Consider the following 25,622-nt stretch of genomic DNA (forward strand, 5'->3'; position numbering starts at 1 on the left):
CGGGCAGGTGCGCGTGCGCGTGCGGGGCGCGACGCGTGGGCGGGAGAGGCGCGAGGGAGCGGCGCGTGTTGCGAGGCCCGTTGTGTGCCCCCCCCCCCCCCCACCGTGGCGGCCCCCTCAGGCACGTCCTTTCCCGCCCTCCCCTCCCCTCCCCCCCCCGCGCACACACAGCCACACTCAGGCCGGGATCTCGGGCTTTATTCACAGCGCTGGGCTCCACGTACAGACCCCGCAGCACCACGGCAGTGACGGGCGGGGCTCTGAGCTGGGCCAGGGCCAGGGCCAGGGCCAGCCCCCCCCGTGCGCCAGGAGGCAGCCAGCTGTGGAGGTCTCCTTCCACGTCCCCTCCTCCCCCCCCCCCCCCCCGGCTGCGGACAATGGCTGACGCCTTCAGGGAGCGCTCGCCATTGGCAGGATGATGCACAACCCCAGGGACGAGAGGGTCCATCGCTTCCCTGCCATGGCGACCAATGGAGGTGGCTCCTGCGACTGCTGAAGGCCTCATGGTGGAGCTGGCGCTGAGGAGCCTCTGGCGGGAATGTACGGCCCTCATCTGCCACGAGTCCAGTCTGGTTCCCTGAGGTCCTGCCCCACTGTGTGTGAGAACAGGGCCGGTGAACGTGATGCTACACCCATCCATTGGCTGTTCTCCAGGCGGTAGAGACAAGGGCCATGTTTGGTTCAGAGAACGGAGGTTTTTTTTCCTCGTTAAGTCATAGCTTTTCTTCCACTTATCCCCCTCCACAGAATGAAGGGAAGAAACTACATCACAGTGAAATGGGAAAGACAGATAACACTGTCTTCTCTCCTCCACCTCCAGTGCTACTTCTGAGAGAAGGTGCAGAAGAAGCCAAGTCTGCAACACAACTGGAGAGCAGAAGAGGGTGCGGAGACGGGTTTCCACCTCTGGCATTGAAACGCAGCCCAGGGCCTCCTTATTTTGCTGCAGTGCACCATGGAGTCTCATTGAGATCTCCATCCCATAGGGACACTGGTGCACAGGAGTCAAATGACGCAGAGGTGGTCAAAGGCTGTAGGAAGAGGCACTGATCTGGACAGGTGACTGTTGGAGACATGGGTATCTGGAAAGGAGGGCCACCCTGTGAGTCAGAGTCTGAAGGCAAGATAGTGGGTGATGACCCCAGTGCAGTGGTGGGTGAGTTTGGACCCCCATTTTCCAGCAGATTGTTTAAAATACTGGTAATGATGTCTTCATCTAAACAGGGTTCTGCTAGGCAAGCCACTGTTCCAGAGTTGCCCCAGCCCTGTCCTGACCCCAGTTGGCTGTCAGCAATGGGTCGCTCAGACCACAGTGGGACATTAGGAGTCTCTGGTTGCACTTGCTTTGTGTATTGAGATAGGCTTTCAGCCAGGGAGTGGATCTGCTCAGCCAACACACTGATTGCCCATCTCTCTGTCTCAGAGGACTGGAACGCTGCAGGGGACATGCCTGGGGACTGCCCTCCTACAGGGACCGGACAAGCATGAATAGAAGGGCTGCTGCCAGGAGAAAGGGGAACTTCTGGGGAACAGAGCACACAAGGATTGGAGAAGGGCTGGCTGTAGGGTGACTTGTAAACACTGAAGGGGCAGGACAGATTCCTCTGCCCATCGGGTAGGATAGAGCACCTAGTCTCCTGGGAGGGTAACCCAGCCCCTACAGTGGGAGCAGGGAAGCAGGTGGTGAAGGAAGGTTGTAGGGAAGCTGGCAGCATCTCCTCCTGATGGGCATTAGGGAACTGGCAGGGACTATAGTTGGGTACTCCATGGTTAGGCATTACTGCCTCCTGTGGAAAGGGATTTAGCGTTCTTGGCAGTGTCTTGTGCTCTTTTTCTCTGGCATAGTGCCTTGGACTCAGGGCAGCTGCAGAGATGGCTCCATGCCATGGATTCTGGCCCTGGAGATACTGAGCTTCTTCCTCACTGCAGAAAACAAAAAATGTGTCAGGGACTGAAGTAAGCATTGAAAGAGACCTCCCTATTCACCTGCAGCCTGAAGGGGGTCAACAAGGTCTTAGGACCATGTGGGTCAGGAGTCCTAACAACTGCCCACCTCTTGGTGAAGTACCAGTCCCTGAGGATGCAGTCTATCCCTGTAGGGTTCTGGAGGCCCAGCATCAGCCTTCCAGCAGCTTACCCAGAAAGGAGGAGCTTCCAGGGCAGTCTAATGGCCCCTGCCCTCAGAAACCCCTCCAGCTGGCAGCCACCACTATCAGGACCATGACACTAATACAACGTTACTGATACTGATTTTGGCCTGTAGCAGTCACCATGCTTAATCTAGTTGTTTCTGTCACACTCTCATGCTCTTCCCTCCATCTATAACTCCAGTCTGCCCTCCAGATCTCTGCCCTTCTCCATTATCCCACACTCACCATGAATTTAATCTTTGAGGTATCTGGTGAGCATCTTCTGTCTGACAGTAACATTAATCTGATTTCCACTGCACTCATCATGCTCAATCTACCAGCTCTATAGGGCAGGGTTTGGTTCTGCTCTATGTTCTGTTAAGTGCCCAGCACACTGAGCCTTAAACAAGTCAGGAGCAGGTGGTATCTCCTTAGGGAATATCCCAGGAAGGACAAGGGGTTGTACCTGAGGCTGAAGTTGGTGCAGGTGATTATCTCTTTTCCTCTCTCATACTCCTTTGATGCTATGATTTGCACCCATGCCCAGCTCAGGTCTTTGCAGAGCAGGCGAACCACTAAGCGCTGATTGCACCTCCCAGTGTCACACACTGAAATCACAAACACAGAGTGATCAGGGTTCCCACGATGGCAGTACACAGCACCATGTCCTGTTCCCCTGGCAGGGTCACAGGCCCCAATGTCATCCCCAAGCGCGGGAATGTAGTGGACAGAGCCAAGCAGGGCTTCTGAGTACTTGAGAAGGAGCTTGGTTTGGCCCAAAGAAAGAGCCCTAACAGCATATGAGTCAAATGCACTCATTATGTGAGAGCAGAGCAAGCTGCTGGCCCAGAACCCAATGGCTGCTCCTTCCTTCGCTCATTTCTGGTAAGAATCACAGAAGTGGATTTTGAAGAGGGATTTGATGGCAGAGAGCAGTGGCCTTGCTGACAGGCTCAAGGAGAGCGCTCCATGGGAGGGGCTCGGAAGATTAGGTCAATGTTAGTTGCAACATAAAACAGGGTGAACTCTGCTGCTTTTCAGAACCTGCTAAAGAATCTCTCTCATTCCCCCCGATACATAGAGGCTTGGCACTTACTCAGGCTCTCATGTTGGGCAGCTGCTGATGCAACATCTGCAGGATGTAAGAGGCTGTACCAAGACTGACCAATCAGCTCCTCCCTCCGATAGCCAAGATGATAAATGACACTGAGGAAGAACAGAAAGGAGCAGCATCTGAGACAACAGATTTCTTGGAGATGCTTCTCATATGGGGAAGGGACAGGTAGAGGGTGTTGGCTAGGGGAAAGGACAGGCTCTCTGATGTGAGGATAAAGGGAAAGAGGTGGGGAAAACTTGCCCACTCCCAGTGTTTTGGGGTACACAGAGGGATAATCTGGTCCTTTCCTTGTTGCTGGTGGGGGCAGGAAGGAGCAAGTGGCAACAGACCCTCTCCCCAGTGGTACTGGGTTAGGGGAAGAGGCATGCAGGGATGTGGGGTGTCTATACTTGCAATGCTTGCATATCTGTTTGGTGGGCTGGCAGTGAGCATCCCAGTGAGTGAGACCTGGCTCCAGCACTCCGGAGCATGGATTGTGGCTGGCAACAGTGCTCTGGAGTGCAATTGTAATCTGAACTTTCTTGCTCTCCCAGGGATTCAGTCAAGACCATGCTAAGAGCAGCCATTCCTCACCTCTCTGTGACATCAGTGACCTTCATATCCAGTGTGTGCTGGCTCTGGAACGGGGCATCATAAGAAATGTCATCCCCGTAGTCAGACAGTTGCATGATGGGAGTGCAAAAGCCAAGGAATGTTAAGCTGGAGGAGGAGGTCATCCCATCCAGAGCGAGGAATCGGCCCCTCACAGCCACAGCCCGATTCCCTCCATATCTCACTCGGAAGGACCTGGATGTGCGCATTTCACTGACAAACACAATTTCTGCAGCAACAAAAAGTCATTGTGTAAATTGTCAACATCTTCTCCTAGGAAGTGAACAGCTGCTAGATCGATGGGACAAACTGCTTGATCCGGGTCTACCTCTGGTGAGGAAACTACCCAATATACCACACTGACTTTGTAGTGGGGGAGCTTGGAGGGGAAGCCCTACCCATCCCTGGAGAAGTTACTCCTGGCAGCAAGAAACTGAATCGGGAGTAATCGTACCACATATCTCAGTAATGTGCAGTCTAGATGTACTGCCTCAGTCAGTACTCATATGGGATGAACCCTGGGTAAGACATGCTTCCTGTCCTCTCCCTCCCTAGGCAGGATTGTAAACTAAGCATTCTGCCTCACCTGCATGTGAAAGCAGTTTAGAAATGGCACTGACCCCAGGGATCTTATAGGAGTCTCTTGGTCATTTCCCAGTGACTTATGGGAGATTGATCTCTCCTTCCATAATTCTCCAAGGAAACCATGAAGTACCCAAACAAGACCTTTGAAATCACCCACAAGGAACTGCTAGCGGGAGCTGTATTGTGGGATAAGTAGCCAGAAGGCAGTGCAGCTGAAATGGTTTAGAGCAGCCTTGATGTGGGTACACAGTGGATGTGCAAGGATTTTAAAAATGATTCAGCATGGACACAGTAAGACACGTGAATTCTGGTTCAAGAGTGGACCTACCCCAGTATTCTTGGCAGATAAAATGTACTCGGGCCTGCGACCTTCACTCCAGCATCTCCAGGCCTGGGTGGCAATTATTTGGATTGATTTATCTGTTTAAAGACTGTCCTTCGGAAGGGGGTTTTCACATAAGTCACCAGAGCACAGGCTGGTGCACGGACTAATCCCCCACCACACAGCGTTATGTACACTCCTGCCTCGAGCCCCATGAATAACCCAGCTGTCCCCCATGCCATGTATATCCTGATTTGAGTCCTGAGTGCGCGTACCAGTGCCTGGCTGCTCCTGAGCGGAGTGGAGCTTCTCCTGCACAGCCTCGTGTGCTGAGCCATCTAGTAGGTCGAAGATTGAGTCTCCTTGGGCTAGCAGCTCCACCTGGTAGGAAAGGGCAAAAAGAGACTTTATTAGTACAGACACAGACTGGCTCACACTGGGCCTGGTGCCACTGGGGTACTTATTTATGTATCACATATCTAATACCATAGTCACAGCCAAGATTAGAACTCTAGAGCTCCTGTCCCCCAGTCCTGTCCTTGGGCCACTAGACCATGGGCACAGTGGTTTTGAGTGCCCTGTAAGAAGTGGACAGAGGAGCAGAGATCTCAGCGGGAAGCTATTTCAAGACTTCATGTGAAAGAGGATCAGAGCATGGGCCAGACTTTCAGCAGCAGACAATGTCTCATTAACAATGTCCCTAGAGCATATGCTACGAAGCAAGTTTCCGTTAAAAAAAATAAATAAATAAAAACAGGTTCTGCCAACCAACACAGGTAGGAGACAACTACAGCTGATGTTGAGAAACAGAACAGGGAGAAGGGATGGGTCTGACATTCCCTTTGTGAATGAGAGCAGTGAATGACTGCTGAGTTCATAAGCACAGCCTCTCACTCATTCATTCCTTACCTCACCCTCACTCTCCCACTACTAAAACCAGGGAACCCCCAGAGACTAACGCAAATAGATCAGCTGGATGTATAAAGAAAACCAGACAGCAGCTAAGCTGAAGCAGAGGAGCAGTCACCACACCTATGCAGCAGATGGAGCTGCCACCTCAACGCATGCAGCTCATAAGCAAAAACAGCTGCTGCCAGAGTCCTTGGCTTCAGCCATTAACAGCCAGCAAGGATGATGGGGATGGGGCAGGCAACAGAGCCCAGATGGAGAGATTCCAGGTGGAGCAGTGGGTGCCTAGCACCTGTAACCATGTTGTGGATTGTCACTATCAGGGTAATTGTGCTGTTAGCCAGTTAGCGTTGATCACCACTGGCCCAGGTTCTCATTATCCTAAACCAGCCCTGAACAAAAGCCAAGCCAGTTGGTGTGTCCTGGTATGTGGTGTGGCGCTGCACATGAACAGTAACAGCCTTGTGATGGGAGCAGCCACCCCCGCAGTCTGTAGCTGTGCAGAGGACTTGCTAACCTGCCACTGGGGAGTGGGAACAGAGTGGGCTGGTGCCTTATACCTGCAACAACGTGAGCTTACCACAGAGAAGCCCAGGAGATGGGCCACATTCTCAGAGATGTAGGCCAGTTTGCCATCTGCAGAGAGAGCAATGATGAACCCCGGCAACGAGGACAGCAGCTCCAGATCTGGCATTGTGGCAGGAGCACGTTCAGCTGAGCCTGCAAAACCAAAAGAGCAGCATAGAGCTTCCACAGCAGCTCCTTCTGAGGGGGAGGGGCAAGAACACCAACTCGCCAAGAGAGAGGTGCCACCTGTTGGGTCGCCAAGGGAACTCAGTTCCTTTCACATGCTTTGCGGCTTCCAGGCCTTTTGCCAGACTAGTGTCGTTATGTCTATTATGGTAGTGCCCAGAGTCCCCAGTCAGCAGCAGGGCCTTGTAGCGCTGGGTGCTGCATGTGCACACAGAGTTAGACGCAGTCTGTGCCCTGAAGACAGGCAGAGTGGGTGTAATGCAAACAGGGAGGGACAGGTAACAAGTAACGGTGATGGAAGCACCTCTGATGGTGTGAATGTCCTGAGTGCCAGGGTTCCCCACTTTCCATAGGAGGCTGCTCCGGGTGGCCAGACCCATCAGGCTGCAGAAGCCTTTCTTGACATTGTATTCCATGGACCCTGGTTGCCCCCCTTAAAGCCCACCCTCCTTGAGATGTCCAGCCTTTAAACACCTGTGGCTGTTACACCGTGGCTTTTGTTGCACTTGTCTGAAGAAAGCCACCCTCAAACTGAGGGAACCTTTCTGGCAATGAGGGGCTCAGAACTGAACATGCTATTCCTGGTGTAGTCATGCCAGAGCAAGAGGCACAGTCATCTTGCTTGCTCTGCAATGTGATGACTCTGCAAATGTAGCCCTTGGAAAAGAAGAGATGGGAACCAGAAAGCAGTTTGACAAGGGGTGTGCCATGGTTTGTGGGAGCAATCTCCATGTCCAGAGTGTGGTATGGGGAGCAGCTGTTATGCACAGTATGGCTTTGCCTACCTGAAGCAGGTATGAGACCTAATGAAGTGGGAGTCTCTGGGAGCTAGAGATCAGCTCTGCAACCAACTGGGAGTGCAGAAACTCAACAGCAGGGACTACTTCTGCCTGGCTGTGAATAGGATAGCTGCAGGGCTGGATATTTACCTGGAGGAAAGAGCTGTGTCCCACGGATTTGGAGACAGACCAAAGCCATGGTGTGGAGGTACGACAGCCGCTCCTTCTCCTGTGCTGAGATGGGCAGCAGGGAGCGCAGGGTCTGTAGCTCAGCATTGATCTGATCCCGACGAGCCTTAGAAGCACCCTTTGTCGACCTGCAGAGAAGCAGAGTCTGTTAGAAATTGTGAGAAAGGTGGGAGTCCCTGCTCCAGGGGAGGTGCCCTGGGGAAGGGAAAAGGGTATAATTCATTTGTTTCCCAACGCAGATGTTACCCCAGCTGAAGAGGAAAATTGCAGCAGTTTCCACTCTCTGACTTCCATTGAAAAGCTACCAGGTGATGGGAAAATCTGCATCAGGTTGGACTTGGACATTCCCATCGCCTGATATAACACACAATGCCCCATTCTGAGTATCTGATATGCACACAAGTCAGGGAATTCTAAGCCATGGTTCCCATGACAACCATAAGCAGTTGCTCAGGACAAAGCATCAAGTTGTGCAAGGGATCACTGCTGTGGCAACCAAAGGTCCCCTCTGGATCCAGGCTTCTACCAACTCAGAATTGAGTCTCTAAGGTGCCACTAGTACTCCTTTTCTTTTTTCAGAATTTAGGATGCACTAACTCTGATTTTTGCATTTAATGCAAAGCAAATGACGAGATGATTCCTTTACTAAGTGTGGACTACAGGCAGATACTACGAACCTGCCCAGAGCACATCCCCTTTAGCCCCACTGCCTTCCCCCAAGGTGAGCACTGCAGCAAATGGCCACGAGGTGGCATCCCAGCCACATGCAGCCCTAGAACCACATGAAGGCTCCAGATGGGAACAGGAGCAGGGAGATTCGTGATACCAGGCTGTGGTACGGCTTGAATCACCAGCCCGAGGAAAGGAGAGTTTAGAGGCAGGGGGTCTGAAGCAGGAAAGGCAGCAGCCACTCAGTGGGGCCTTCCTGCAAGTTCCCTGCTTTCTGGGGCCACAGTGCTGCCTGCAGTGCGGGCATGGTGCATGTCCCTGGGCCTGGGTTCATCTCCCTGCTGAGCGGTGGGCTCCAGCCATATCACCACCTCACTCATGGGCCAGCCTGTGGCAGGCGATGAAGTCATGGGGGGAGGGGTAGCTCAGTGGTTTGAGCATTGGCCTGCTAAACCCAGGGATGTGAGTTTAATCCTTGAGGGGGGCCATTTTGGGATCTGGGGCAAAAATTGGGGATTGGTCCTGCTTTGAGCAGGGGGTTGGACGAGATGACCTCCTGAGGTCCCTTCCAACCTGATATTCTATGTTTCAGCTGTGCCTTGCCGTGCATTTCATCTCATGTCTGTAGCTCTGCCCCAGCAGATAAAGCAATTGCTTTACAAAAGCATTTGAACAGTCTGAGCCTGGAACGGTGTTATGAACCATTGACCCCTCCATTCACTGGGATGCCCCGTGATTACCTGGCCCCAAAATAAATTGAGGGGTGCTCAATACAAGCCAGTTCCCCTCCTGATTCAGATCCCCACACCAATCCCTGCCCTTGGAGAGAAGGGCTAAAACTAATCGATACTGGGAAAAGTTTGCTGGTATTGCTATTCCCGACAAACTGTCCGAGCTTCTAGTGGCAAAGGGCTTTTGTCACATAGCTTAGTCTGGTTTTCCGAGTAAAGTGAGCTATCCCAGGGCATGTCTTCAATGGAAGGGCTTTAACATGGCTTGTGTAGTCACAGCACAGCGCTGGGAGAGAGCTCTCCCAGCACTCTAAAAAAACCACCTCCACGAGGGGCGTAGCTCCCAGCGCTGGTGCACTGTCTACATGGGCACTTTACAGCGCTGAAACTTGCAGCGCTCAGGGGGGTGTTTTTTCACACCCCTGAGCGAGACAGTTGCAGTGCTGTGAAGTGCTAGTGTAGATAAGCCCCCAGTCGAAGGAGTTTTATGCCACTGTGTTTATACCAGGGCTTTGCCCAGCGTAGAAATGTTGCCACAAAAAATCCCACCCCTAACCACCACTGCTGCCCCAGCAAAAGCCTCTAGTTTAGTCCTGTCCTAAGAGGAGCGTGGCTCAGAGCAAGCCAGCTTGAGGAGGAGCTCCCAGGCCAAGCCTGCCTGGCTACGCTGGACACAGAGGAACAATACACTTGGCAGAACATTCTGGAGAAGCAAGTAGGAGATTGCGGGGGAGATGGGGACACAATTCTCTAGATACAGGGAGGTTGGCTTTGGTTCTAGGAACACAAATAGAGCCATAGTCTGCCGCAGGACCTTTGTGTCATGAATGGTTTGGTAGCTCTGCCCTCTCCATATGGGTATGAAAGAGGAGAGAAAGATCCATCTACAACCTGGGGAAAGAGCTCAAGCAGCGAGACCTTCCCTCGAGACTCCAAAGGGGCAGGACACTGGGGCCAGGCACAACAACTAATGCCCTTTAACTTAGCCCACAGAGAGTCAGTCTCTCTTCAGTCCATAACTCCTACTTGCCTCCCCAGCCCCCTCACTGCTCTCCTCAAGCCCTTCTTCACCTAACTGTTAACACCCTAGTTCTCTGTGCCTGAGCTCAGATACAGTCCAAGCCTCATTTCATAGCCCCAGGCTCTCTCCAGCCCTTCACTCACATCCCCCTGGGTCACATGTAGGGCTAAGGGAGCAGGGCAGGAGGAAGCTGGCCAAGGGTGATGCCCCTTGAGTCTAGAGGATCAGAGAGTGCAGTAAAGAGTGCCAACATCCAGACCCACAGTGTGTAATGGGACAGCACGTCCATCCAGGCAAAGGAGAGAAGAGGGAGCAGGATGGTCTCTAACCTGAATGGCTTTGAAGCGCTGGACTCCATCCCACTCCTCCCTCGGGGGTGGCTCATCTCTTTCCTCAGCGGCCTGCTGCAGTGGTCGCAGAAGATAGTCATTGTCCTGGCCTGCATGAAGACATGGTCACATCAGAGGAGCAGGGCTGGGGACAGTCTGCTCCCTCTGGAGAGCAGCACTGGGGAGAGAAGCAACGCCTGGGTTGCAGTTGGGGGGAAGGAGCAGCCCTTTTTGGTCTCTTTCCCTGAAGCCTGGCTCCAGATGGCATGGAAGGATCCAACAGCAGGAGACATTCCCCCATGCAGCAGGAAGCTGCCCCAGAGCTGGCTCTACTTTTAGGGGGTCACTGACACACCAGCTCCCCACTGGGTGTAGGGAGAGGCCTGGGCTCTGGCAGGACCCCATGGGATAAGGGGAGGCAAAACTCCTGCACACATAACTGGGTCTCAGAGCCCCACTAATGGGATGTCCAAATCTGGCAAAGTGCCTCTTACCTCCTTCCCCTCTGGCTCAGTCTGAACCCGCTGACCCCCTCCTACACTGGTCCTCCTTTTGTATTCCCCCTCCTGGGGCGAATGGGGGCCTGAGCCAGGCCAAACAGGATAAAATTACCTCTTGTGACGCAATTCTAAACAGCTCTGGGCTATTTTTAGAAAGCAGACTTCTAAAAATAACCCTCCACAGCCTGGCTGCAATCTGATAGGGGAAGCAATAAAAGGAAGCCTGGCTCTTTAAAACAAACCTGTCAGCTCAGCAGGAGAGGGAAGGGTGGGGCACTGGAAAGAGAGGTCAGTCAGTTGCCAACACACACACTCTCTCTCTCTCTCTCTCTCCCCCCCCCCCCCCCCCGCTGCTGTCCTGGTGTGTCGAAGGCTTTGCAGGCAGTCTCCCCTGTCATCTGTCTCATCTGGACCCACCATACATAAGACCCAAGATGGGCCCAGCCAGTCAATTCAGCCCAATACACTTCATTGGCATCTGCAAAATGTGTGAGATGGGGATCACTAAGCCTGGGGATCGCTGTGGGAGCAGACTCTGGCATGCCAGCTGCAGCCCCCTGCTTGGGGTTTAATTCAGCTGTCCCTTGCTGTTCCCAGTTTGGGGTAAGCTGGTCTGCAGTGTAAGGCTGTCCCCTTTGTCCCAGTGTCTCTCCCATTGGGGAACCAGCAGCAGCTGCATCATCTCCTGCTGGAGAATTGACACCTGTGTCTGGAGCCTTTCTGCTGGCCCGTACTCCCATTGTGGGTTGTCACTCACCACTTCCCCAGTAGAGAACAGATCTGCCACTGGTAGCAATGGCACCCGCCCCCCAACAATCACCCAGAGAAATAGGTGCCAAAACAGCTCAGAAATGTTCCCAGAGCACTGGCTGCCTGACAGCTTTGCTCTGTGGCACTGCACAGGGCAAAGGAATCAGGCTCCTACACCCTGTCAACTGCAGCACAGGCCCCAGGGTACCCAGTGGCTAGTGCCAGCTGAAAGCAGGGGCTAAAAGGCATCACTCCAAACCGGTTTGTGGCAGAGAATGAAGGTGATAAAATATACGATTTTTAGCTCCCACTGCCCCATGCCCACACCCAGCTCTGCCCTTGCAAGATGCTCACAAAGGGCACTGACCCATATTCCAGCACACTGGGAGACTTAAGTCAATGATGGAGACACTACGGTACATCCCTGGCTGCAGAGATAATGGCACAGGAGCTTATGATACGGGGCTTATCGGAGCAGGCTGAAGACAGTAATTGCCAGAACCATTGACAGTCTCTGTGATCCCACCACTCTATGTAATTCACAGGCTGGAACCGCCTCACCACCTCAAGCGTGGCACCCAGACGTTATTAACAGTACACGGCAGCACCGCACCAGGGCTTAGGACATGAAGAGAAGGATGAGCCCAAATTCAGTTGTAACTACAGGGGGACATACTTGAGTTGAAATCTGGCCAGGACACCTAGATTAACTCCTCAACACTTACAAAGTCCCATGGGATCTTTACTAGCTAGGCATGCTCAGGGCCTCAGCTTTATATTTCATGGGATAGACAGCACCCTTGCAGCTTTCTGCAGCACTGACTTCAGGAAAGTCTTAGTCACCATCCCCTGGATGTTCCCTAGGTCTCCCATGCATGTACTGAACCAGTCCTGCCCTGTGGGAGAGCTGATCAGATCAGAGCCGGAAGAGGTCTGGGTGCATTTGGGAAACACCACCATTTATTGAGCCTTAGCCATGTGCCCCTTCGAAAGCCGGCACTAACAGCTGGTTTTAGGCTAGTCTGGCTCTGGTATGTTTGAAGTGCCTGTTGCCATGGCACCCACCATGCCTTAGAAAGGTAGAGATCTACCTTGACTCGCCTCCTCTGGAGCAAGATGGGGAGGATGAAATGAAGATGGGTGGGTGAGGGAGACAGGGTCTGCAAGAGGGGGAGACGTATTGCCATGAACTACTGTGCTTGAAATCCCCATTCCTGTAATGCCAGCCAGGGGGAGAGGAAATGTGTTTGTGGGGTTTTCTCTGCACTGGAGGCCAGCTCCTCTCCCCAGGCTTTGTCTATCCTGCTGTTCTTGAGGCACCTGGCTCTGGGCCTCCTTCCCCGCCATGTGTCCCAGAGAAGAGTGTACCCTGGGGCCAGCTCCAGGGGCTCATCTCCCCAGCTGTGTGCATTGCAGTTGCTGTGCTGTTCTCCAGGCAGCCATCACATCTGGGCCACCCTGTGCCCTGGCTCCAAGCCACACCCCAGCACTGGCTCCCCAACCCCGTGGAGCAGCGCAGCAGCATGTGCTGGAATCCAGTTGACTTTCCTCAGGGAGAAGCTGGGGAATGGGTGCAGGCAGGCCCCAGGAGGGCAGGAAAGATGGGAAGCAAAGGGCCAGTGCCTCAAGCCAAGAACTAGGGTTTTCAGGGTGAAATGCTGAATTCTGGGACATCTTGGGGAAATGCCTAATTCCCCAGAGATGGTGTCTGTGCCGCCGGGACCCCGAGTGAGATGCAAGTGCCAGTTCACACCTCTCAGAGCTGCTGTCTCAGGCTCTCTGCAGACTCAGGCAGGCAGTGCTGCAGTGGTTACACTCAGGTCACTTTCATGATGTTCTCTTCACAGCATAGAGGCCAGAAACTTATATTTAAAATAGACACAGATTCTGGAGCCCAAAACTGCAGCAACACCCCAGCCCTGTGGCATTCTAGCCCTGGCCATTAGGAACAGACCCTTTAGTGCCCGCCTCAAGCTACTTGGAGCAGGGGTTAAAGGGAGTGGCAGGGGCAGAGCAGGATTGCTCCTACCGTCTAGGTTCTAGAGCCTTGTGCAGCCAGGCAGTATAATGTTAAGGGTCTCCTGTGGTGGGTCCCTCCTTCCCTGCAGTTGATTTCACAGCTCACTAGCAGCAAGTCTCTTACTGTGCAGGTTAAAGGATGCCCTCTCTTCTGTGCCATTGTTCCTAGTTACTCCTCCTTCCCCCAACACTCCCCTGACCAGTTTCTCCCTCTCCTTGGCATCTAGACCCTTTAAGTGACTTATCACATCCCCCGTCAGCATCTGCTAGAAAGCCAGCCCCATTTCCTCACTCCCAGACTAGATAGCCCCAGTTCATCTAGCAGTGGGAGAAACTCCGGGCTGCAGCCAGCCAGCTCCAATACAAGAACATGTGCAGCTCGAGCTGATGGAGCCCCCACCAGATGCCCACTCTGAGTCACACAGAGTGCACCTGGCGGGGAGGAGGAGCAAACTGCCCCGAGGGCAAATGAGAGAGGAGAGGAAATGAAATGAACAGGGAAAGGAGAGGCAGTAAGATGTGCCAGGGCAGAATGAGCAGCAAACAGGATGGAAAGAACTGCACCTGCTTGCCAGTCTATTAGGAAGGACTCTGGCAAAGCAACTGAGACCCACTATGCTATTGGTGAGGATGCCAGGCTAGCTTCTCCCATGGTCCTTCCTTAGAAACAAACCCAAAGCGTTACCACCACACATTGTATTTCACTGGCTTGGCAAGATACTTTGAGATGCCAGGCTCCATCCTCCTCTTCTCTCCCCCATAGCAAATGCACCCGTCTACACTCTTCTTCTGAGAGACATCCCACCAGGCTTTGTATTCAGTTACTTCAGTACGGAATACTGCTCCCCTTCCACTGTGAGGCATCACCACTATCTGAATGAAAGCTCCTCTCCCTACCCCAAATCTGCCCACCAAGTCCTGTCAGCATTGAACCCAGATGGGTGGTAGCTGTGTCTCCATAAGTGGGAACTGCTGGATCATGGTATTTCTTCCTGCAGAGCACCCTGGCTCCAGCCCTGTCCTCCTTATACCAACAGCTGGGCTCCAGCATCCAGCTTTGCTCACACTTGGCCTGGCAGGATCTTTACAGATTTCAGGACGAGAAGTGGCAAAGAGTCCTGGGGAACCTTATAGACTAACAGACGTATTGGAGCATGAGCTTTCGTGGGTGAATACCCACTTCATCAGATACCGACAAAGTGGGTATTCACCCACGAAAGCTCATGCTCCAATACATCTATTGGTCTATAAGGTGCCACAGGACTCTTGGTCTGGATCTGTAAAAGCGGCAAACACGGCTACCCCTCTGAAGCAGGACCAGAAGGGATCATCAGAGTCATCTAGTCTGATCACCTCCATAACACAGGCCAGAAAACCTCACAGAGTGACACCTGCCTCAAGCCCACTAATGCATGGTTGAGTCTGGTGTGTCTTTTAACCAGACATCACATCTCCATTTAAAGACGGCAAGTGATGGAGAATGTAGAGGTGCCTTCCTCAGCTGCCCCAATGGTTAATGACCTTGACAATCACCTCCAGCTTTGGCTCCAAGCTGCTAAAGTCACAGCGGCAGTCCCTTTGCTCACCATATGCTCCCTCACAGATGAGGGCTGCTGGGAGTCCTTGCCCAGGACACAGCAAGCACAGTCCAGGCTTATGGACATATCCTCCCTGCAGAGCTGGAAATCTCATCCAGGACGCTCCTGCACTGCCCTCCAGGCTGAAGTCCGACTTCTCCTCCCTCACCAGCCTATTCACTCTTCTCCACCTGCCCACTCTTTCGCCAGCCCAGCTAATGGGACTGCTTCCTTCTTTTGCTCACAGGTCCAAGAGGCACTCCTCTTTGTGGCTGCTTTCTCCTTCATGTTGGGAAGTTGTTTCCTTAAGGGACTGGATGACCTCAGTGCAGTGACAGAAGGTGGAAAGGAAAGAGCAGCTTCTCTTCCCCTGTAATGTTCACCACCACTTTCACACACATGCTACTAGCATCAGCAGGACCGCAGGGACTCCTCTGCCTGTAGTGACCAAGTCAGCTTGTGACCTCAGCCAGATCCCCTCAGCTGAATCTTGACAGCCCCCTCTCTCCAGTTCCCTTCTGTTTGCCTTCGCCAACCCCAACTCCTGGTCCAGTCCTGATCCTGAACTCTTTCTTCATACTCCTCCTGGGTCTACAGACTTCTCATCCTTAACACAACTCCCATAAGCCAGGGCCTCAGCCCCACCTTTGCTGCTCCCCTCTTGCCTTCACTATGACAACTCCCTTCTCTATGGCAGCCTAAGGATGCTACTATTGCTACCTTCTCATGTGTATGTAGAAGCACCCCTCCCCCTAGCAAATCCTTTCCCCACCCCACTCCTATCAGAGGATAGTGCAAAGTAATTTTTAAAGGCCTCATCTCCTTCCCCAAGCCATCTAGCACAGACCTCTTCTCTGCCCCTCATCTTCTCACTGGGAGAGCTTTCTCTGCAGCTCCTGCCATGTGGATCAGCTCCTTTGTCCCTCCTCACTCTTCAAGTCTACCTGAAAACCTTACACTTGCTTGTAGTCCTCTCTTCACTGATCAGCAGCCTCATTAAGGCAGATTCTTTACTGGCCACAAAGGCCTTTCAGTGTGCTGTGTCTTACCTCATATCATGCCAGCTCAAGAATTACTCCCCACCCCCTCACCCCAGGGACTGCAATGGCCCCAGCAGTCCCTTCCCCAAAGAGTGGTTCTGCCCAGACATACCAGACAATGCAGGGTTGAGCTTGTTTTAAATATTTATAGAAATCAAAACTGCTGTTTTACACCTGGAGTTGGGCTGTGGCACCCCAACCCCGAGGCCAGCCCCCCTCCCGTCAGGCACAGATCAGTCTATTCCACTCAAGCTTGTGTGCAAATGTAAAATGTGGAGAAGCCCCTCTCTGCCTGCCCTGACAGGTTGGGATCTTCATTCTCAGCACCCCTCTTCCAGCTGAGACCATGGCACCAGCAGGAGTCCCTGCCACCATAAGGCATTGATGGACTAGCAGATGTAGGTCCCAGGGGTCTCTCTGGACATTCCCTGTGGAGGGTGAACCCTGCCAAGTTTGGAGTGTGCAGGACCAGGCCCACATGCCAGCAGCGGCCATAGTGGGTTGTGCAAGAGAAGCTGGCCTAGAAACAGTCAGTTCAGCCACTGGGGTTGGTGATAAGGGCACTGAGAGTGGCTGGGCAGGGAGGACAGTAGAGCCATGCAGAGTTTGTGCTGCTCCAGCTAGTAATCCTGGAGAGGTGAAGCACACGCTGCTCCTGCAGCCAGCTAGTACTGAGCATTTGTGAATCCGGTGGGGCTGCACAGGGAGGTGCAGCAGAGAGAAACAGGCTGCTGTTGCCAGCAATGAGAGTAGAAACAATTGGCTTCTTCCTCCTTGGAGCCTGCTACCCCCTTCTGCCTGCACACTGACCTGTGCCAAGTTCCTGCCAGGGACATAGGTGAGAACAGTATGATGAGGGCACAAGGAGGCAGGTGACAGGAGGAACAAATCCTTTGGGGAAGAACTTGGAGCACAAGGCCCTTCCCTGAAGAGGCTAAAAATCCATGCAGACACATTGAGATGGCAGCTAGGTCTGCAAAGCGGGGCAGAGGGCAAGGACAGGCAGAGAGGGGACCGGGTGGCAGGATTATCCGTGGGAGGAAAGGATGGGGCGGCTGATGTTGCTGTTTGTCGTCATTGCCGTAAGCTCCCATCTGCAAAAAACAAGATGCCTTAGAAAGAGACCAAGGTTTCCAGCTTCCTCATCTGGTGCCAGCCCTCATCCCCACCAGGTCTGTGTCCTGGGCATTGCGTGCCCCCTCAGTTTGGCCCTGGTGGAACAGCAATAGATGCATATAGTAGCCCAAATCCCAAGTCAGTCTCACTGCTGGCCTGCAGGATAGAAAAGCAGTTCCCCTTCACCAGCGCTAAGAAGCACCCAAACCCCACTCTACCCGTATGTGGATGGAGGGGCCCCAAACGTGACCAGTTGGGGGATTACACCTTAGTGTGCTGGGGTTGTTCATGGGTGTGTGCGCAAACTGCTGAATGAGGGAGCTGGGCGTGGGGGGCTCCAAGAATCGCCATCAGGAGTGTGTTTGGCAAGCCAAGAGGTGGGCAGAGAGGGGGAGGTGGGGCATTAGGGGCCTGGGTGGGAGTGTGGCCCAAGGATCTGAGGGCAGAGTGTCCACCCCCATCAGTGTGTGTGACACCTTCCCAGAGCCCTCCCAACAGTGCTATTGCCCAGCTAGCAGACCCCATGGGTGAGGCTCCCTGACCAGCTTCTACCTACAGCTGCTTGGGTCTGGGAACCTGGGACAGGAATGCTGAGAGGCCAGCTGTCAGAGAGCTGGAGGAGCAGCATCCCTACCTGATGTCATGTGGGAGGCAGGACTGGTCCAGGCTGTGCTGAATCACTGCCAGCTTACACAGTGTCTTCAGACTAGGGCCTATGGAGAGAAGGGCACGCCAGGTGTTAGTCCCGCCAACATCCAGGAGAGAGATGGAATTGCTCTTGCTTGGGGGAAGGGGGAAAGGGCAGGCACCAGCTCAGAGTCCAGATAAACTACCATGGGCAGCAGCCACATGGGTGTGGACGGCAAAGATCTCTTAGGCTATTTGTGCAGCCTGAGGCAGGCAAACCAGAGGCTGCACCTGCATGGAGGAGGGCCTGCTTGGTGTGAACCAGTATAGCTAGAGACAGAGCAGCTGCAGCCTTGCTCCTGGGCCTGGACTTTTAAGACTGAGCACCTGCAGGTCAGCTCCTATGTCTGTATTTAGGCTGCTAGAAGTAGGAGGAAGGTTTCTGGAGTGCAGAGCCCCCTGTGACTCCAGCGGGAGCTGTAGGAAGCACTGCACTTTTGAAGTCAGGCCACTTATTTAGGGGCCTCAATCTGGCCATAGGAGCTAGCCTTCAGGTCCCAGGGTTGAGAGACCTGGCCAGAGGGTAGCCCTGGGGCAGGAGGACACAGCCATGGTGAGGAGATGCTCACGTACTGAAGTCCAGGATGTAGAGGTCCGAGTGATCCATCAGGTCAAATTCGTCCCCCATTCCCTCCTCCGGAGATGGGCTGTGGGAGCCAATCAGAACAGTCAGTCACTGCAGCCATGCTCCTTATGTGGGCTTGATGTTGCTCTGATTCTGGGGGTTAGGGAGGGACCCTGGGTCCAACCAAGATACGAGGGACTGCACAGCAGAGCTGAGCTGAGCTACCAGGAGCCTGGGCTCAGCCCCTACAGCCTTCCCCACAGGTCCTTGGCAGTTAGCTTCCATCACCGCCACTCTACTGAGGGGAGCCATATCCTGGCACCACGCTCTCTGCCCCCAGCCTTCTGGATTGCCTCCACCCCCTTCAACAGTCATTCCGTCCCCATGGCTTCTGATTAGGGCTCAACTGGCTCCCTTCCCATTTCTATCTCAGAGGTTCCCCTAAGACAGCTTTGCCTCCTTCTCCCACATTAGGGGCCCTGAAGGTTTCATCCTTAGTAGCCCTCCCCTCCCACCTTCTTCGGGTGACCACCTGGATTCCCATCCCCTCTGTGCCAATGACACCTATGCCTCTCCCTGCTCCATTCAGTCCTGTACCTGCAATTATCTTTTAGCTGGCTGGCTGCCCACTCAATCAGCCAGGCAAAAAAGCAACACCTCTTTCCTAGAAACCTGTTCTTCCTCTCCCCATCACAGCCAAGAACGCTACCCCCTCCCAGTTAATAGGAGGCTTCCAGCCTCCAGCTCACATTAGACTGCTCAGTTATTCAGGCCGAGTGCCAGATCCTGCTGGTTCTTCCTCCAGCTCATCTTGGAAATCTGGCCCGCTTCCCCCTTGCCCAGGCTTTGTCATCTGCTGTAGCCCTCTCCTCTCTGGCCTCCCAGCTCCCTTTCAAGTCTGGCCCAAGAACTGCAGGGAGAATCATCTTCTCCATTCACTATTTCTAGCTTATCATTCTCCCAGGCCTGCACTGGCCTCAGTCTGCATCATTCAAACTCCTCATTTCCTGCCCTCAGAGCTCTGCTCCTGCCTACAACTCCCCCACTACCCTGCTCTCACCCCATTGCATGGACCTCCCCTCCACTTCACTTCCTCCAGTTAGAACCGGACTCCTAACAGAGATTTAAGGTGCATGAGAAAGATGTGTCTGTAACAAAGTCACTCCTGCTTCCCCCACAACCCCAGATCAGAGGCCTCATCCTTGCGCATCCACATGCAGAGCCCTCTCTCATTTCAAGTGCAAGAGGATCTGGCAGGAGCCTGTTCTTACACAGTGCTGTGAACATGGCTGGCCCTTTGCAAGTTGCCACACTCTAGAGCTCAGAGCAAACACACACAAGCCTGTGCCCCATAATGGCCCAGGACAGGAGCCACCTTCAAGCTGCTGGAGACCAGGCAGCTCTCACCTGAGGGAGGAGAAACCCAAGCATGCTGGGAAGGGGACACTGGGCTGGCATAGAATACAGATTTGTGTGCACAAGCATCTGCCCAGCCTTCTTCAGCTTCTCCCCTTCCCTAACAAGCCAGGCTCCCTGTGCTGCCCCCACAGCAGGCGGGGCCGGATGTTCCAGCCCCAGCTGGAAAACTCATTACCACAGAAGGCCAGAGACACCTAGCAGGCAGCTGACTCGGGAGCAAGACAGAAAGAATGGAATCCGGGGCTGATGTCAGGTCACTCAAGAGCAGCAGCATTTCTAGGGCCTTCTCTGCAGACAAAGTGCGCTGGGAAACTTAAGTAGTGGCAGCTTTAAGGAGACATTGCTGCTGTGGGAGGCAGGCCTCCAACACAGGTTTCTCTGGAAGAACAGTTAAGCAGCCAGGAATTTTAAAAGGCCACACTGAGGAGACCAGCCAGCCTCTGCTTAACCCCAGAGCAGAACAATGGTGGGAGTAGTTGGTGCTGCATAGGCCAGCCCTTCACAGACCACGGGCCTGCTCCCATCCCAGTCAAGTGAGCGGATGTAGAGTGAAGGAACAGAACAGGTACTGGAATGGAGTGCAGTGAGAAGCAAGAAGGAAGTGCCAGTCACACTGGCTCTAGGACAGGATTATTTACTCCCTTTCCATGAGGCACAGCACATTTCAAGACAGTCCAAGTACACGTCATTAAAGCACTTAGAACAGTGGTCCTTTAAACAGACGCAACCTTAGCAGAGCTGCTGCTCACTCAGCTACAGCAGTGAGGAAATGGGCAAGGGCTGGGGAAAGAAAAAGCAGTAAGAGTAAAATTTAAAAGGAGAGGCGAAGGTCAAAACTAACCTAGACTAGGAAAAATTAACAGATGCTGATCATCAAGGGCTGGGAAACACCTTTCAGGGAGAACATTGGGGCATTCTTCCACCACCCCACGTACCTACAAGGGCTAGTACCCAACCCTCACATACTCTTCAGGGAGGGTCCTGTCTTAGATGTCTTGAGGGCCTGCCACGTTTTTGGAACATACACAATCAACTGGAGAACTGGGAGACTTCATAAGCTTGCTGCTTGTTTGTGGTGTGCAGCTGAGTCACTGGGTCTCCATTTCCATTCCTTGAGCTGCAGAGACTTTGCAGGTAACAAGTAAACAACATTTTCTTTTCCTGCAGGTCACAGGACAGAGAGCACTGACCCTCCTGGGGATGAAACCAGCACATGCAGAGAGCCAGACAATTTCAGAGGTAGAAGTGCTGCTCCTGTAGCACTCTCAAACACAGCTCCCTAATATTCTCCCCAAAGAAAAGTGTTTTTGGTGCAAGACAAAGGCTCCAGATTGCTACAGGCCAGTGAAAAGAGCAGTTGCTGAGCTAGTAGCTACCAGGACTTCTGCAGAGCCCATGAGAGGGCTGCCCCTCCCACTGCAATTCTGTAGCTACCAATTGCTAGTGCCCATCATCTTAGGGAAAATGCTTAAAAACGAAAAGCTAGATTCTGCAGACTCTAGTGAAATGTGTGACACCCCTGCTTAAGTAGCTAGGTGCCAATGCTCCTCATGCAGAGATCAGCCCTTGGCCTGGCCCTCTCCTCCCCAGGAACGGCATTGCTTGGCTTCAGCTCAGAACCTCCCCAAGTTCTTCAGCAGAAAACATGAAGGCACATTTGCGATGAAGGTTTGCAGCATACTGAAACGTGCATAAGCAGGGCCCTGCTGCCCTTCCCAAGATTCCCTGGCCGCTCTTAGCGAGTCACTTTTATAGTGCCTTTATCACTTTCTGGGTGTTAAATAGCTTCTCTTTCTGGTTACAAACTATTTCAAGATGCATTTCTGCTGCTCCATTCATATCCCAAAAGGGGGAAGCTGGACAAAGTTATAAGAAACTGACAAAAGGTAATTAGGCTGGAAATGCTCATACAGCCTTAACCAGGGGGGCACTGTAAGCGTCAGTTAGAAATACTTCATCTCCATTCTAAAACGGACACAGCTCAACAAGTTCAGAGGCCTGACTGGTTAAAGGAATGGTACCAAGTGATCTCTGTACCACTCCTTTCAAGCCAGTCCCAACTAATTTGGAACCTGAAGTTGTTGCCATCTGATGGCTGTTCTGTGACCTGTGAAAGGAGTTCCAATTTCAGGCTAGCTCCTAGCAGGCTGGCACCCTCTGGTGCATTCCCAGTAGAGAAGCCAAGACCTACATGAGCCAGAATGACTTGAATCTCTTCTCCCAACTGGCAAGAGGCACATTAATGCAGGACACACTGTCCCTGCCAATCTGTCCTCTGAATAAGTACAGCACCATCTCCATGGTGGAAAGCTATTATCAGATGTTAAAAATTGTACATAAGAGTCTGAGTTCACAAGTTCCACTCTAGCATGGGATGGGATAGTTTAAAGTGACACAGATGGAACTTTCAGATCTCAGCTGGCAGACGCATCAGTGGCGACTTCTCACTCGGGTTCTGCCCGTTTCAAGCCTTTGTGCATGAGGATCAGAGGGCTGGTAAGGGACCCAAGGCAGAGGGGACACAGAATGTGCAGGCAGACAACCTCCCCAGTCCTTACTCCAGCACCAGGGGTCAGCCTTACCACACTGCTGCCATGAGTGATCAGTGCAGCGGCCACACTGGCAGAGACAGTACCTGTTGCTGATGGGTCCCATCTGTCTTAGCTCAGGAAAGAGCCCTTTAATCCCACCACGGTGTAGCGGTTTCATAGCCAGGATAATCTAATCTTATCTCACATCCACGTCACAGGAAACCCTAATGCATCCCTTATCTTTCAGAGGGACAGCCAGCAGGCCCCATGTCTGCTGAATTATCACCACACACTGAGGGGGCTAAGGGAAGCCCGAGTTCAAGGCCAGGAGAGCAGCTAAGGGATGAGAGTCAGTGTGAACAGCTCCCAGGAAAGGGAGTCTCAGGACACATCCTCATCCACTATCAGCCAGACACCAGCAAAGCTTCCTGCTTCAGGCCCCATCTCCCACGGGGCCAGCACTCTGAGCTGCTTCCAACACGCTTGGACAGATTGGGCAGAGAGCGGAGGCTGCAGAAAGGGAGGGCTCTGAGGCAACAGCAGTAGCTGGTTGAGAGGGGGCTCTTGGATGGAAAAGCAGGGGCATCCAAGCCCATTTGGAAGCCCTGGGTTCCTTACCAGATTTCTTTTCAAGTTACACATTGTATATTCCACACGAAAGAGATCTCACTCCTAAACACACGAGAGTCAGGAAACACACAGCCTAAGACAAGGATGCTTCCCCCTTTGAAGGGTCCAGCAGAGTTCTCCTGTCCCCCTTAGGTACACATAAGCACCCTGTAACGGAACATTTATGGAAGACCACCCCTCCACTCACCTCCAAGGTCCTTGGGGTGCTGTAACGTTATATTGGAGGGAATCTGATCTGGCCATATTGTAATCCCTGTGACCCAGAGGCAGAGCTAAGAGGGAACTGTGCCTGAGCTCTGCACTGTTCATGGGGTAGCCACAATACTACACTGACACATTTTACTTGGAAAGTCCCTGGTTAAAAGTATTAGTGCTGTGGCTGCAGTGTGCAGAGCTGGCTTCAGGCAGGAATGCCATGGGATCATGTGTGGCAGCCCTGGGGTAGGTAGAAACGCACATGCTGGCTCAGACTTAGGAGCCTCATCTGCCAGTGGCAGGGCTGGGAGATGCAGAGAAGAAAGACTCACAGCCTGGTCCATCCTCTCTGCCCCAGGATCCGAGCCCCACAAGCCTCAAGGCAGGCTACAGCTAGGACTCTGATGAATGCAGTATGGGAGGGAATTGATTTATGTGGGTGAGACATGTCTGAGATCTGGGGGGACACTGCATTGCCATGTAGCGTTTGGGGCAGGCTGGGTTGGAAAGGGCACAGACTGAAGGTCTCTGGATGGAGTGTAGGAATGCATTTGGACCACATTGCACCAGATACACAGACTGCCTGGCCCAGCTTCTAAAGGACTCCTCCAAGAGCCATTTAGCACTTAGACAATGAGGCAGCTGCCACAGCAGGGAGAAAACCGTTCCTTTGGATGGGACAGGCAGAATAGAGGGGGGCCTCACTTTCCCTTCACCAGGAGCCAGCCGCTTCTGCCACGCAGCTGGCCAGGGGCTGCCTGCTGTTATTGTTTCAGTTCTCCTCTTTAATCCCTTCCTCTGTGCTGAAATTTTATCTCTGCTCTTTCTCCCCACTTCCTGGTGACCTGCAGCCTCCAGCAGACAATCCAGACTATAGGGAGCTCTCCATTTACAAGGACTTCCTGGAAAACTTCTTATCAAGCCAGCCAGCCAGCTCCAGAACACACCTGATAACTGCCTGCAGGAAGTGAACCAGCCCCTCCCAGGCTAGCTAGCCCCCTCCCCAGCTCTGAGAGAGGCCCAGCAATCCTGATCTGCAGCAGCTCCTACTCGCTACCAAAGTTCAGTTTGAAGAACCCGTGTTGCTTGCAAGCAATGTGAAATGGTTGATTTGAAGAACCCGTGTTGCTTGAGAGAATGTGAAATGGTTGATTCTCAATGCGTCTTAAGACAGCAGCTTCCAATCTGTTCAACATAAACTGTGACAATGGAGACAAGACTGCAGGAATCCATGCTGTTAGGCTGGCCCTTCTGCCGAAGCCAAGCGCCTTCAGAGAAGAGCCTTGCTGCCTACAGGAGGCACCAAGCAGACTTTCTACCCCTACCCAACCTGCTCATTCAGCTCTCAGTGGACTTGCTAATCCCGGACCATTGCTTTGAAAAGCACCCCCAGTGTCACCGTTTCCCACTCTCCAACTGTGGCAGTTTGGAGTTCAACTGGAATCCTTCAGGAACTTTCACCTGAGGCTAAGACCCATCCTCCAGCCCCACACCTATCCCAAGGGTTACACCAAAGCCTGTACAGACTGACACTGAAGTCCTTGCCTGGTCTCCGCCACCCATCAGTGCCCAAGGGCTCTCAGCAAGCCATGCCAAGGGCCCTGGGAGAGCCCCAGCCCAGAGGTGTTTGATCCACTTCAGGCTGATGAAAGGATAAAAGGCGTTTCAAGCATCTGAACTAACATATGGTTGACACTTGGAGCAGATTTGCAAACAGGCTACACAGCCATAATCTGTCACTGCCAAGAGTTCAGAGAGCAGAAGGTCTGAGGAGGTGCTGGGGCATTTCCTTGCTTTTAGCAGCTGCTAAGTCTCTTGGCCAGATCCAGCTGCTCTGCATCCTGATGGGGTCACTGCCAGTGTTTGACAACTAAATCCCTAACTCCGGGCCCCCCCTTAGCAAATGAAAACTTCAGCCAGATGCACTTTTGCAAGGGCTGCACAGGAATTGCCACCCAGCTGTAGTTCACTGCCCCGCCATACAGCCATTGTGATCACATGGAGGGGTTCACAAGCAGCTCTAGTGACCAGGAGTTCCATATTCATTCCCTGCTAATAGATGGGCCGCAACCTTCAGCAGCAGGGGCAAGGAGGGGCAGAAGTGACGTGCTCAGCAAGGGATACTTAGGTCTTGGAGGTTTACAACAGATGGACAGACTGGGTTCCACAGCAACAGTTTACAACATCACCTTTCCTCCCATAACCCCTTTCACTCAGGGCTCTCCTGTGCTTTACAGCTGTGGTGCACACCACCTGCCTTCCCAAAAGGTTAGTTCATTACCCTTATTTTACTGAAGAAATGGAGGCAAGGTGAGGTAAGAGTGAGTCAGTGACAGGCCTGTACTAGGACCCAGAAGTTGTGACTTCCAGTACTCTGCTGACCACTAGACCATGCTTTGAGAGCGGATAAAGGGAGAAAGTGTGTCCTTTTGCTTCTGGGTGATGTACAAAGATGCTTAGAATTTCTTC

At 52.9% G+C, this 25,622-nt stretch overlaps 2 protein-coding genes across 7 annotated transcripts in view; both read right to left on the reverse strand.

Annotated features, from left to right (window-relative positions):
• Nucleotides 1-375: 375 nt before the first annotated feature.
• Nucleotides 376-10,964, reverse strand: LOC140909774 (neuronal PAS domain-containing protein 4). 2 transcript variants are annotated; one of them, XM_073339869.2, is made up of 8 exons: nucleotides 10,125-10,964; nucleotides 7,336-7,502; nucleotides 6,234-6,373; nucleotides 5,020-5,125; nucleotides 3,820-4,066; nucleotides 3,226-3,335; nucleotides 2,596-2,737; nucleotides 376-1,923 (listed from the first exon to the last, which is right to left on the reverse strand). In XM_073339869.2, exons 1-8 carry the CDS (start codon nucleotides 10,238-10,240, stop codon nucleotides 936-938), a joined length of 2,016 nt encoding a protein of 671 aa, XP_073195970.2. In that variant the 5' UTR covers nucleotides 10,241-10,964; the 3' UTR covers nucleotides 376-935. The 2 variants fall into 2 exon arrangements, with proteins under 2 accessions (XP_073195970.2, XP_073195971.2); XM_073339870.2 differs by lacking the exon at nucleotides 376-1,923 and having other exon boundaries at nucleotides 2,227-2,737.
• Nucleotides 10,965-16,136: 5,172 nt separating this feature from the next.
• KLHDC3 (kelch domain containing 3) overlaps nucleotides 16,137-25,622 on the reverse strand; it is a 35,671-nt gene continuing 26,185 nt past the window's right edge. For all 5 annotated transcript variants that reach the window (XM_073339876.1, XM_073339873.1, XM_073339874.2 and 2 more), the window contains exons 9-11: nucleotides 18,387-18,460; nucleotides 17,761-17,839; nucleotides 16,137-17,104 (exon numbers count right to left, since the gene is read on the reverse strand). In XM_073339876.1, the coding sequence (XP_073195977.1) occupies nucleotides 17,038-17,104; nucleotides 17,761-17,839; nucleotides 18,387-18,460 (220 nt within the window). In that variant the 3' untranslated portion in view covers nucleotides 16,137-17,037. The remainder of the gene's footprint in view (nucleotides 17,105-17,760; nucleotides 17,840-18,386; nucleotides 18,461-25,622) is intronic.

The sequence above is a fragment of the Lepidochelys kempii genome, chromosome 3, assembly GCF_965140285.1.
Source record: "Lepidochelys kempii isolate rLepKem1 chromosome 3, rLepKem1.hap1, whole genome shotgun sequence".
NCBI lineage: Eukaryota > Metazoa > Chordata > Testudines > Cheloniidae > Lepidochelys > Lepidochelys kempii.